This window comes from Cryptomeria japonica, chromosome 8 (assembly GCF_030272615.1).
Source record: "Cryptomeria japonica chromosome 8, Sugi_1.0, whole genome shotgun sequence".
NCBI lineage: Eukaryota > Viridiplantae > Streptophyta > Pinopsida > Cupressales > Cupressaceae > Cryptomeria > Cryptomeria japonica.
Window position 1 is genome coordinate 258060556 of NC_081412.1, and position 14720 is coordinate 258075275.

General features: G+C 35.6%; 1 protein-coding gene across 4 annotated transcripts in view; it reads left to right on the top strand.

The window, feature by feature from the left end:
* The window catches only part of LOC131059979 (putative lysine-specific demethylase JMJ16), a 34186-nt gene extending 21429 nt beyond the window's left edge, over positions 1 to 12757 (top strand). For all 4 annotated transcript variants that reach the window (XM_057993052.2, XM_057993050.2, XM_057993051.2 and 1 more), the window contains 2 exons: positions 11438 to 11635; positions 11822 to 12757. In XM_057993052.2, coding sequence (XP_057849035.2) covers positions 11438 to 11635; positions 11822 to 12226 — 603 coding nt within the window. In that variant the 3' untranslated portion in view covers positions 12227 to 12757. The remainder of the gene's footprint in view (positions 1 to 11437; positions 11636 to 11821) is intronic.
* The last annotated feature ends 1963 nt before the right edge of the window (positions 12758 to 14720 follow it).

A 14720-nucleotide genomic window follows, 5' to 3' on the forward strand; every position in this document is an offset into this window, starting at 1 on the left:
TTTTTAATTATTTTTGTCCTTATCACATTTTTGGCCAACCAATTAATGAATCATTATCACCACAAGCCTGACTATTCAAACGACATAAGTGAAACCTATTCTAAGTTGTTTCACAGTTTCATCTCCGAGTTGTAGTCATGACTCACTCTGCTGATGAGGACCTAAAGTCAATAACATATCCAAAGCTATTATTATAATGTTTTTTACAAGAACTGAATTTATTGTCTTTCATTTGACTTTTCTACGTAGTATTCACATTATTTTTTTTTCTATTCTTCTACACTTGAATCCTTTTCACTGAAAATTCAGTACCTGTCCCTGAATAGACAAAGGATCATTATTATAATGTTTTTTACAAGAACTGATTGTATAATCTTTCATTTGACTTTTCTACACAGTATTCACATTTTTTTTTTCTGTTCTTCTACACTTGAATTCTTTTTACTGAAAATTCAGTACCTGTCCCTGAATAGACAAAGGATCAATATCTCTTTGAAATTTGGGTTTAATAGTATAGCCGAACCCCTCTTGAAAGACTTCAACTGCACTAAGTACTTGCGTTAATCTTGGCTTTTAGATGAAATCAATAGTAGAAAACACTATTGCATGTCTTTAAGTTATGCATCTATCCCCAATTATCCAAGTAATCAAGGCCATAAAGCCCCTGGCACGAGTAAAATTCTGGAAGATGTGTAACCGATTCCTCTTTTCCCACAAAGAAGGGATAATTGATGACATACCAACCTTGTCAAGTCTTCATTTGACATTGTTTTCCAAATTACTGAGGAAATCATGCTGTAGGATCACGTACATCCCATTGCTTCTTCAACCAGGAATCAATAGCAGAAGTGTCTCACTCAATCTTATAAATATTTTCAATCATAGTTATATGGCCTTAGTGTTACCCCACTTTCAATCTCTCTTATAGATACTAAAAGTTTTAAATTTGGAAAGACAAAATAATTTTAATGGACCATTCACAAAGTTCTTGATGCCTAGTTTGTTGTCCTTGTTTAGCTCTTGGGCTTGAATTTATTCTTGGTCAAATGTACCATAAGTGGTTTATGAGGCAAGAGCAAATTTTTGAATGCAACGACAATCTTCAAGTGACCCTATGATTGACATTACATCTCACCAGAGTGTACAGGTAACCAGCTGCAACAACCTTTCAGAAAACTAGAAATGATGATGATTACTGGGTTCATTTTGATATGACTCCATGTGCAATTTGTGAGGATCTTTCTTGGATGTTTTTTAATTAACTTGGTTGTTATTAGAGATTTCAAGTCTAACTCAAACTACAATGTTATGTTTAGCCAGCTAAGCTCAACACAATTAATTGATTATAACTCCCAAGACTAAACAACAATTCAGTGTCATTTTTACCCCTCCAAGGATACACTTGTTTGACCTCCTGATTGCATGACACTCATCTCCAGTGTCCAATGACACTTGTGCTGTCCTTGGTTCAATTCAAGAGAATCTCCTTGCCTTCTAGGACATCCACGTACTCAATGGCTTTACAGCACCCACAACTGTGGTTGAATGCCTGGAGGTACTCTCTTACAAGCTTTGCTCTGCTGGATGTGACTGCTCATCCCTAATAGTTCTACATTTCCTGTCTGCAGCACAGCCAATTTCTCTACAAATTTCCAGGTGATGGACACAGCCAATTCCTCCATAAACATCCAGGTGATGGAAGTCCCATCACCACTGACCTGACAACATTTTGCTCAAGTTTCTCTTACTTGTATCCTTTCTTGGAAATGCCAAATGTCCATATCTTCATTAGACACCACCAGCCTACACTCATCCTTGAGTGCCTCTGCATCAAACTATCCTTTCTCAATATTCCAAAAAACTCTTCACTTGAAGATTCTTCAAAGATCCTCTCGGTCCTCAAATCATTGAAGTTGCTTGCTTGACTTGGCCACTTGACTACTATGTCTGATGCACCTTAGCCTTGTAGTACTCAAATTTCTCCTTGGCCCCTTGACTTTGACCAGTTCTATCCATCTCCAATGAACAGAGTACTTCATAGGTCAATGCACATAATACATGCTTTTAGATATAGCCTTATAGGACATTATTTGTCATTAGAATATGCCCATTAATCCTGAATGTCTATTATGTAGACTTGATAAGCTGCAATTGCAGGGAAAACTCAAGTTGAAACGTACTTGGTAATAAATCTTTGTAATTTATCTCCACAATCAAACAACACTTATGAGTTCAACATTGTCCTAAACAAGGTTTTCCAATGTGCTTTCAAATTATACCATCTTGGCATATTTGTCAAACCTCCAATGGGAACCATTCATTGATGGATCCAAAAACTCACCAGCTTACTATATTATTCAGTTAGACCATCTTGCTATATTCTGCTATAATTTTTTTGGGTTTCTGTTCCTTTCTTTCTTACTTTCTAAAGTCTCATCCTGTGCTCTGATGTTGCCATCTCTCTCTTTGTTCTAATCTGCCAAATGTTCTTCATAACCGCTTTAAGCAAAAACTGCACGGTTTGCCTGACAGCATTCATGCCACCAAAAGGCACTAACATGGCCACCTGAATCATTTTTTGTAATGCCTTTTAGGATCCTTTTCATACAAATTGCATATTCTTTTAATATTCGTTCTTTGATGTTTGGATTAATGTTTTCCATCAAGACAATTTTTTTTCAAAAAAAAGCTAAGCCCCATTTGCATCATCTACAACTATATTTCCAAGGTTAGGATCTGCATTACTATTACATAATAAAAGTACATAATTAAATCCATATAATTTTTTGTTTTGATTTAATCACTATACAAAGCAGGTTTTTTATTTTCAATTCTGCCACAATTTTCAAAATTTTTGGACAGGAGTTGATGTAATTCTAACCTAATTTTTCCCGATTAAATCCCAACTAATTGAAAAAATGGTTACCTTCTGGTTCACCAATTTATTCTAGAGAATTTTTTTTGCTACTTTTATTTCAACAATCTCCATGCTGTAACAATCATACTGGGCACAACCTCCTTGGCAAGCCTGACAATTACATCCTTGGCAGCATTCATATCGATGCACTTAGCCCAGGCATATCTTCAATCATCCCCATGCTCATGAGCCTCTTCACAGATGTGGCACCAAATGGCCAATCATGGCCACATGACCTCACTACCATCTTGGACTCTTTATCACATTTGGATCTATGCACGATTGTGTTGTGATTCAATGATACCAAGGATAATTTGTTGCTGTCTTCCAGAAGTGTGCATCTATCTGTCATCCCACCTCCAGAAGCACGAGGACAATGTTGATTAGGGGATCAAGCAATGTTCCTAACAGTAATTGCATGCTCACTTTATCTTACCACAGGTTGTGTTGAGTTTTGACTGTTGATTCCATACCAAAAGATGATCATAGTCTCAATATGATGCTAGCCTCCAATTATCATAAACTTAAAGATATCATCATATCTTTAGAAGTCAAGATATGTAGGCTCAGTCCTTGTGGCAACAAGTTTCAATTCATCCTTGTGCTTAAGGTAAATCTCCACCACTGCATTTGCAAATCTTATGGGATCCAAGGGAGCTGCATTATTCTATTTGCAGATTTTAATCTGTGCACTGCCAAAAGTGGGCATCTTCTTTGAGTACAGAAAATAATTCTGGGAAGAATGAAAAACCTCAGAATCTGAAGCCAAGAGCAGCAATAAAGCTTTGAAAACCTAGCAAAAATTTAGAAATTAAAAATGAACCCAGAAATTGGTTTAAGAAACCAGATATTTTCTTCTCTTTGCAGCAAAAGTGCTCTAACCCCTGATTGGCTTCCTACCATTTTAACCATATAACTTTATATTCACAGGCTTATTATAGTAGTAGGATCTTACTTGCAAAAAATGATGAGAACATAAACAACAACATGCATAAAGAACTGGATGCTCAATTAACACAAAGAATAGCTGCAAATATGGTTATGTTAATGACTCAAAGACAAATTATTGCAGGCTTCTTTGAGGGGGCACCTTTGTAAGAGCAGAGATTTTATACAAGATATGATTTTAGATGATCCTCTCTTCGTTACAACACCATTTCTTAAGTATCACAAAATGTGACTTAGAGGTAAAACTCATTTGGGTTAAATCCACACGTAATGTGAACCATAGTTACTAGACTTGGACTGAGCTTAGACTCACATCAGATTTGTTTGGATGATTTTTTGCTTGGGACTTGATACTCAAACTTGGATTTGCCACCCAAACATGAATTTCAGTTTTTACAGATGTATGTTATTCCCCTCCTTGATGCTGTCCACATAAAGAGTGTTGTTCCATCCTGGAGCTCTGCCAATAGGTGATTGTTCACTCTAGTGGACTTGTTGGCTCATGGTATCGTATTTGGCATTATGTCTAGTCAATTTGCAATCAATTTCATCAATTTTATCAAACTTGTCCAACTTGGACACTTGTTGGAGTACAGTGGATTACATTGGCTGTACTGTTTTAGTTTACTTATCTAGCTTTTCCAAGGAACGGTCTTGAGAGTAATTGAGGTTCTGATTCTTATAGCCGCCAACTATATTGGTCATCAGGGTTTATTGGAGGGGTAAATGGGGAGTTATACCAAAATGATTAGTACGATGAGAGAAACAAATTGGGATAGGTGGCAAATATGCTGAAAATTCAGCCCATTTAAAATAAATAAATATAGCCTTAAGGAGGTCTACACTGTTAGGAGTCAGGACATCTAAATACCTTAAAGTTTGTGAGAAAGTTTTAGATTCCGGGTTTGTATAGGTAATTAATTTTGGAGACTCGATCGTTACAACACTTTAGTTGTGAATGCTTTGATTCATTGAACCACTTTTTTGATTGTACTAATTTTACCATTGCTGTCCTTTTTTGCCTTGAGCTCCTCAGAATTGGGCAGGGTCACTTGGATTTGTCAAATGCTGACCAAATATGCCTAAATCTATTTAGGGCTAGGTTTATATGGTGAATTTCTAGGCTAGGGTGTGTTTGGTTTGTAGGCTCTAGATTATACTTATCCCACTTGTAAGAGTGAATTGACCCAATATTTCAAAGCTTTAACTATGGAGGGTTACTTGTACCCCTCCATCCTTGAGGTATAGAGAGGAGTAACTTCCTAGGGGTAATTGCTTACAGATGCACCATAGCTTTAAACAACCATTGGCTTCCTGTGGGTGCCTTCTGTTACATATAAAGGTACATGGAAGCTCAAGTTCGTCTATAAAAGTCCTCCAAAAGCTCAAGTTTGTCTATGAAAGTACTCCAAACCCTTCAAAAAATGCTTGATTTCCATGCTTTTATGTTTAAGCATTTCCAATTTTTGTTCTTTTTCTTTTTTCTTGATTTCCATCCTTGAGGTATAGAGAGGAGTAACTTCCTAGGGGTAATTGCTTACAGATGCACCATAGCTTTAAACAACCATTGGCTTCCTGTGGGTGCCTTCTGTTACATATAAAGGTACATGGAAGCTCAAGTTTGTCTATAAAAGTCCTCCAAAAGCTCAAGTTTGTCTATGAAAGTACTCCAAACCCTTCAAAAAATGCTTGATTTCCATGCTTTTATGTTTAAGCACTTCCAATTTTTGTTCTTTTTCTTTTTTCTTGATTTTCATAGATTTGGTTGTCTAACTATCACAACTCACTGAGTTTGTAAGTGGCAGATTTGGCTAGTTTGGCTAGATTTGCCTGGTACTCGGGTCACGAGTCCTAGAGCCTCAATTCAAACTCAGTCGAGAATCGCTAAGTCTGGGTGAGTCTCAACGAGGCTTGTCACTATGCTCCTTGTTAGATGCTACTCCTACACATTATACTACACATTATAGGAAAATCAATTTTAAAGGTAGACTCCTAACAAGGCATCAAGCACACACTCATTCACACGATTAGACTCTTTCTTTCTTGGAACACGATATAATCATTTGGAACATACTATAATACAGACAAAACTCTCCAGTACTCACAGACAACATACTTTTAGGAAAATTTATTGTACAAAATTTTAGGATTCCATTAATATATATGTACTTTCAATCTCTTCTTTCAAGAATGAAGAAACAAAAATAAGAGTCCTTCCTCAATGCATATACACACACCCAAATAATCGAGAAACACTTTTCATACAACTAGAGTTTAAATAAAAGGAGATATTGACTAGCATGAAAATCTTCCTCAAAAACCTTAAAAATAAGTGATGAAGGAGGCTTGGTGATTACCAAATCCACTTCCGTAAAGCTCAATTTCACTCCTTCACTCAAGCATGTGATTTCAAGTTCAAGCACACCACTTCAAATGTTCAAACTCAAGAAGACTCATTAACTCCCAAGAATGCTCTCTAAAACTGAAGAGTACTAAATTCTCTTTCTTGTCCTTTTAGCTCTCAAATTCTCCATTGAAATGGTATAATGATTTCAAAATGAGCTAAACCCTTCTCTTTAACCCATACCAAAGATTAAATGCTCGCAAATCCTCCATTGAAATGGTATAAATTTATAATGATTTCAAAATGAGCTAAACCCTTCTCTTTAACCCATACTGAAGATTAAATAAGACAACTCAATTTCAGAAATATTCACCATTGATATAGTGATGCATGCCCATTTTCTTCCTCGAGAAAGACCAAAGTCAACAAAGGAAACTCTAGGGTTTGAATGACCAATTTAAATAATAAGGAAATTTAAGAATAAATATTATTCACCCAAAAACATCAAATACTCTTACAACAATATGTACTTCTCCTTGCAACTTTGAAAATATCTAATGACAAATATTTAATGCATTTTTATGCGCAATGTGCAGATTACACAGGATTCACAAATTGCTAATAAACATAATAGCACCTGCAAGTGGATGAGATTTCCACCCAGGCCTTAATCTAGAAGCTTCTATTAAAATCCATGTTTTTCAGTGTAAATAGAATATATAATATTCATATTTAGATATCATTACTCTCATCACTTCCAACTTTTTGGTTAAACAAATTGTAGATAGGATGCATGGTGTGCTTCATAAAGGGCCAGAGCCTATGAAAGATTTGCAAGATTTGGTGCTCACCTTCTGTGCAGCTTCCATTAGGATCTTGGAAGGCTAAAGTTGATTTTGGTTTGCCCTTGTACTTCAATAACTAGCAGTAGAATTTTGAAGGAACATCACAATTAGTGGCCCAGTTCATGCGTCCCCAAATTCTAGCTTCTCATCCTATATGCCGAAAATTTTCTGACAAGTTCCGAACTTCCGGGCTGATTTCTGTTTCATTTCATTAGTATATCACATGTTGGTATGTTTTTCAGTCCCGTTGGATGCTTTTTGTTATTTGAGGATGTTATCAATATCAAGTTCTAGGCAAATTTACATATTTGACTTGCTTTGGTTTGGTTTTATCATTCAGTGGAAGAGAGAAATAATGGTTGGTAGAAACAGTTACTTCTTAATGAAGTTCTTTATGTTATTTCTCATTCGTATATTGTTTTCTTGTCATTCTTGAATCTTGAGAGACAAGTCCCTTTCCGTTCTCTGCAGCATCCACAAAAGAGAGATTATCTTGATATTTGCTTGTTCTTTTAGGAATTCTGAAAGCGTCTTTTGCATAAAAATTGTTGAAGTTGTTCATATATGATTGGGGTGTTGTTGATTTGCTACATAGCATGGCACACACTTAACCCAGAGGAGGTGTTGCAGCTTGAGTCACATCTTCTTCCAACTGACTAATATTTAAAATAGCTCAAAATTGAAAACTTAAAATGAGATTACCAGTCTCTTAAATGTTATGTCTCTACATGCCTACACAGTTGCAGCATTCTCTCAAAGGTGTGATGAACTGAATTATCTGGAAGCTATTATTGCTTGAATCATAGAATCCCTTTATTATGGAGATGGTCTTGTAACTGAATTGACTTATTAGAAGCTTAACTCTGAGTGTAGTGTTTATTATCTGATTCAGGCAAAAATGAAAGAAAAATATCCTGTGACTACATTTACACACTCAAATGTGGAGACAGAGACTGGGCAGGTCATCAACTGGATACTCACATGCGTTTTAAAGATGGGAGACCTGCAAGAGACATCTTTTGATGTGTCAGTCTCCTACTACAAATAGAAAGATAAGAACAAGCAAAAATAAAATATTCTAAGGCCTTAAAATTCAGATGACCTCACCCTACTAATTTCATATTCTAACAGAACAATCAGCAGGAAATTTGGAGAGCATGAAAAACATGTCAGCAGGATTTAATCAAAAGAAGTGAGCAAGATTTAAAAAATTTAAGGTTTTGGCAGCATAAATTTTTAAGGAAAGTGATCACGCAAGAAGACCTTTAAGAGGTGCAACCTAATTTTCATATATGATCCAATCTATATGACAGTTCCAAATGATTTTAAACCATAATATTGAGATTCTGCGAGTCTCCATGAGAATCAGAGAGTCCCAAGCTGAGTATTCAGTAACAATATTTTTTTACCTTGACTCGGCAGCAGATTTGGGAATCATGCAGTCTTTAAATTTTCTGCATTTTCGTACTGTAATTCCACTGCAAAGTATGCTCTGATCTGTGCAGCTGCAGATAAATATTTTTGCAAACCCTTGTTGCAGACTTTACCTATGAATTTGTTTGTGTTCATTAGAGTTCTGTGTGTCAAAACTATTTCTTCTGCATCTATACATAAACTCTCGTAGCTGGAGGAAACAGGAGAATAAAATAGTAGAAATTTGATTAGTTTCAATCTAAACGTGATAATAGCATACAATAGTATCTGAGAGCTTTTACAGTTATGTCACAAATTATAGATTGGTTGAAAAGGAAAGATAATATTCTCAAGCTTGAACTTAAAAATATGAGTCGCACATATATACACGTATATACATATGTATATACATATGTGTATGCATATGTATATTATATATAGCCGTACATATACACACACACACAAACACACCCATAAATGTACACACACAGATAAATATACATATACACTTACAGACATGTATATAAATACACACCCATATATGCGTTTGTAGATGTTCTATATTTATTTGTGAATGTATATGTATATAATTATTTATGTTCTAACTTTTACTGTATATACCTACGTTACCAGGAGATGTGTCTCCTACCCCCCAAGACGCATACCAGAGACGGAGACACGTCTCTAGTACTGGAGATGTCTCTGGAAACTTCCTGGTGCACAGGCCATTTAGATTGGCTATGGTACCAGCATTATAAGCAATTTTAATTTCAATTTTTGTTCAATTTTAAATTTAACGTTAAACTTTTACCATTGTTCTTGTTTTCAAAGTTCTATGTTATGATATTTTTTGGAAATTATTAAATTATATTTAAAATAATTGGTATCTCGAAGTACCCTCGTCTCCTATTGTTAAAAATTAGCCGTACCAGTGCTGGTACCAGCGTCTCCAAGTACCCCTGTCTCCCGGTAACCTTGGTATATACATATACATGCATATATGTATATGCATGTTTGACTATATGTATATATATGCTAAGTCACAAGGTTCGAATTTGAATTCGAATTCGACAGCCATGAAATTTGACCTGGGAAAAATTCGAAAAAAAAATCCGGATAAAATTCGCCTTATATAATTTTGTTTAATTTTAAATATATGTATATGAGACATTTATGTGACAGCATATATATAATAACAAACTTCCTTAATTAATCCACGCCTCAAGCGTCCTTAACTATATGTATACGAGACAAATATACTATATATATATGATAACAAACTTCCTCAATTAATCCTTGCGCTGAATAATATTTCCAGACCTTCGCCAATAATTTTACCAAGCACAAATATGAAATCCCCAACAATGGATAATAACAAACTTGCGACAATATACAAGACATTTACCGATGCACATACTTAAATTTGCCTTCAGAAAATCCGACGGAAGTTTGGGGATTCCCTCAACTTAAAGTTTAAGGAGACATTTACTGTCGCACATTCTTAAACTCCGGTCGCTGAATATTCCATCGTATATTGACCCTTGTTGGAGAAAATCCGACGGTGACCTAGCAGTTGCAGACACCCGCAACCCAGCAGTTGCCGAATTTATGGACGAATTTGAACGATGTTTTTATAAAAGTTTGAAATTTGATGAATTCGAACCTCATCCATGAAAATCACCATATTCTGTGACTTAGTATGTGTGTGTGTGTACACACACACAGTAAAACATGCGCATATATATGCTTGTACACATACATGCTTGTTTGTTTGAGTTTTGGGAAAGCACTTCTTTATTTTCTGTTGCTAAGTGGAATTAGTAGTATCTCAATTGCTGCTTTTGTTGGCTGTTACACTTACAACATTCTTGCTTGATTTGAGTTTTGGGAAAGCTCCTCTTTATCTCTGTAGGTGGAAGTTATAGCAACTGAATTGGTGATTTTATTGGCTGTTGGCTGCTGGCTGCATTGCCATGTTTAAAATTACAACCTTCTTTATTTACATTCTATGTTAAATTTGACAGTGCACATCTGTATACAAATGAACATGGTATACTTGATATCTACTAGAATGATTTAAAATTTTAAATATGAGGTAGGCATTTCGTCAAAATCAATCTTAATATCTATTTGGAATCAATGGTTTTAAAACTTGTTAAGTTGTGCCAGAGTTCTTACCTTTGTTTTTTTGGTGACTCTGAGCCCCAGTCTAAAATAGAGCAATATTTATTTGGAATTAATGATTTTTTAACTTTCTAAGTTGTGCCAGAGTTCTTACCTTAGTTTTTTTGGTGACTCTGAGCCCCAGTCTAAAATAGAGCTAGCGAGTCCTTACTTTTTTTTGGTGATTCTGAGCTCCAGTCTAAAATATAGCTAGCAAGTCTGAGTCTCAATCTATGCTTTTAGACATTTTGGAAGTCGTATGAATGTGTCAGATTCTCAAAAGACATACAGTGTATCGTTATTCTGAAAATGATATTCCCATTCTCCCACTGGTTTGTCTACTTTGGTATGTACTTACACAACTTATTGTTAACACTCTTAATGGACCCAAGATGAGGTTGATAGTATTCTTCTGTGGGCTGCTATCAGAGCTTAACTTAAAATTGTTTCACCTTTACTTTCTGTTCAATATCTAGAATTTCTAATTTTAAATTATGCATGAGACTTTTGGAGTTAAGAATTCTGCTTCCTTGCCAAACCCATTGAGCATCATAACTTAAGGTCCTGAATGATTCTTGATTTTGACAGGTTTTGATTTTCTATTGAGGGCATTCCAGATCAATTAAATTGTCATTTGTTATTTAGATTCTTGAAATTTTTGAACAGTTAAAACTATTACAAAACCATTGCTTAGTTTTTAAAATTTCTAACAGGTCTTTAAATTCTTTGGGATGTCATTCACAATTTGGTTTGTCATGTTGTGGACTTATTTTAGTTGACAGGAACATGTTTATATTGATATGACAGGTTATAGTAGAAGGACGCCCAACAGAGGTTTTCATACACGTTACAGTTGATAAGTGCTGGGAACTTGTGCAAGAGAGATTAAATCAAGAAATCAGAAGACAGCGCAGTCTTGGCAAACAGAATCTTCCTCCTTTGCAACCCCCTGGGAGCCTAAATGGTCTTGAAATGTTTGGTTTTGCATCACCTTCAATAATTCAGGTATGCCTAGGTATCAAGCTATATGGGAGTGTGCTCAGGTGCTTGGGTAAATTGCTTTTAATTTCAATATTTTAAAATGGGAATGAATTATATATATTGCTAGTTGCCCAGTGATAGTAAATTCAGAGTGTCTCATTGTTCAATTAGTGTCCTGACTGGTGCAACTGTTTTATTACACACTTACAGGCGATTGAGGATCTTGATCGTGATCACAAATGTTTGGAGTATTGGGCTACACAGTCAACGAGAGGAATCAAGACTTATCCTTCTGAGAAGACAGATGTTACTGAGGAACGAAACAAGGGTTTTAATTCGGGAATTGGAAAAGATTGTAGTCCTGTAGTGTTGAAGAATTTGCTTGGGACAATCAATAATTACCATGAGACAAGTACAGATAATCAGTACCAAGGGCAATTAGAGACTCAAAATCTTGTGTCAACTGAGAAGGTACATACAGTGCTCAAGGGTTTGTTCAAAAAAGCAAGTCCAGATGAGCTGTGGACACTGCATAAAGTTTTAAGCAGCCAATCATGGAACTCCAATTGGAAGGCAGCTTTTACGGCTCTAGTGGAAGAACTTCAAAACTTGTGAATAAAAAAGAAGGCTAATTCTGGGCTCCTGACATTTTTGGTGGAGCACCCAAAAAGTTAATTTTCTTTGTACATCTTACCACATTCTTTCTTCCAACCGTAGGCCACATGCTAGTTCATAGAATAGCATTTTGAATACTAGTTCTCCTCAAATGACACCTGTATTCATTACTGGGTGCCTTTCCTGGTGCGTTATGCTGAAGCAGAATGTGCCTGGGGAGAATTCTAATCAATTCAAAAAGAGGTTGGTTAATTGTATTATATCGAAACATTTAGCAGTAACACAAGCCAGCGGTGTGCCTACTGGAATTGTAAAGGAGCCTATCTACCTAACCCATACTGATGCACCATTCAAAGCCATAAATGCTTGGCACATGCTTTTAAAGGGACAACTGTTTTAGATGTGATATTAAATACTAACTACAATCCCAACAGTGTCACTTTTGACGCCTTTAAATGATAAACCTAAAATAGAAACAAAAAATAATTGTACAGTATACAATCAATGAAAGAAATATTCTTCCTTTTGTTATATTAGCACCTAATGGAGGACCTTAAAAAGTGCAGAAGACACCATCACAACAAAAAAAGGAATGAAAATACATTGTCCTCAATCCAATTTTGTCACAAGATTACAGTTTTCAAAACCCCTATCGACTCAAGCATTTGCAAGAAGTGTTCATCAAAATTTGACTTCTACCTTGGAATAATTACTTAATATTGTGCCCATTGGAAAGATATTTACCAGTTTCCACTGAGTTTGGGGACGTGGAGACTTGGGGTTGGGGGTAATTGGGGCCTAAGTTTGGGAACAGCAGGGGGACAGCGAGGGGACAACGGGGGGTAGGGGTGGGCGTTGGGGGAGCGGTGCTATTAAGTACCGATAACGATTACAAGCTTGAAACATCACCATTGTAGGTTCAAACAATCCCTTGAAGCCTACTAAAACTCATTCTATGCAACCATGTTTGCCCCCAAACAATGCCAAACAGCCTGAGATAGGCTCAACAATACTAATCAGTCTTGAAAATTTGCAAGTTCCCTCCAAGGTCGAGGGATGTTAGGGAGTCTCGAGGACATCATAGCAACCCCTTTGGTGTTTTTGACACAGGAAACTTTTGATAAATGCCCCCTCTGGTGAGGAAATGTCTCGGAGGCGGTGGAGGAAACCTGGTGGTGGTGGAGGAACAACAGAGGGACATTCCCCAGGCGTCACTGTGTCTCGGGGACGCCTCCATCACGGAAAGGCCTACATTTTCAGGGGGGATGTGTCCATGTGGAACACTGATATTATCCATTTGATAGCAAAATTTCGGGCCTGCTAACGAAACTTTGGTAATTATTAGAGATGATATATATGGAAGGAGCATGTTTTCGTAAATAACTCGACTGACAAAAATGAAAGCATATAATGTAGATAGTTGTGGATGTCTCAAGCATAATGCAAGCAAAATTTGGAAGTAAAAAATTAAAGAAGTCATGGTTAGGACAACCTTGGGTGTACTCTGTATGAACTTTATGTACCCTCTTTCAATGCATATAGCCTACCAAACTTCCACCTAGCCTACCAAACTCCCACCTACCTATTTTGATCTTTGTTTCTCTCACAATGTTATTCACTATTTGTATTTTTATTCGATGATCATTTTTGTAACAATTCTTAAAGATGATGTAAACATTTTCCTCTTAGCTCTCTATTAATTTAAATATAATAACATACAACTTCCATTTTTTCACTTTTAATTCTAAAGAGTTGTTTACATATGAAAATAACTTTCCTTTTCACTTCAGGGAAAACGTCTTGTTGAAATTTTCCTAGCATGTGTGTATCTACAACATAATTCACAACAATAATCAGTTAAATGATGGATATAGCACTATCAATAACACGCTGATTTTTTTTCAATTTAACTACAAATATAATTTTAAAATTTCCATCATTAACATCCATAACTACATCGGTCATTTGAATACCCAAATAAATTATAATGACAATAAGTGCACAGCAACCCTTATACAAAGTTTATTGATTAACATAGTTGCCCAAACAAGGCTATGGAACAAGTTTGAATCGAACAAGGATTTGATGTAAATCAAACATGAAGTCAATACTACTAATAGTGTGTTTATAATAACTAAACGTCACATGAACTCTAACATTCATTACCTTCTCATAGATTGCAAGTGGCAATGATATGATATAAAATTCTAGGGATCTTAATTCTATACAATCACACTACAACTGATAATCTCATCGACATAGCTTGATATGTTATAAAATTCCAAGAATATCAATCCTATACAAAACAAAAATGTGTACAAGGTTATTAGACTTAATGTTATAACAAAATACAATAAAACAAAAATGGTACAAAGAATCCCACAAGGCATCTTAAGCTATAATAAAACATGAACAAACTTGTACCAATCACAAAACACTTAAAGACAATAACAAACTCTAATCTTTCTTCTCTTAAATAATTTGGTTAGATTGA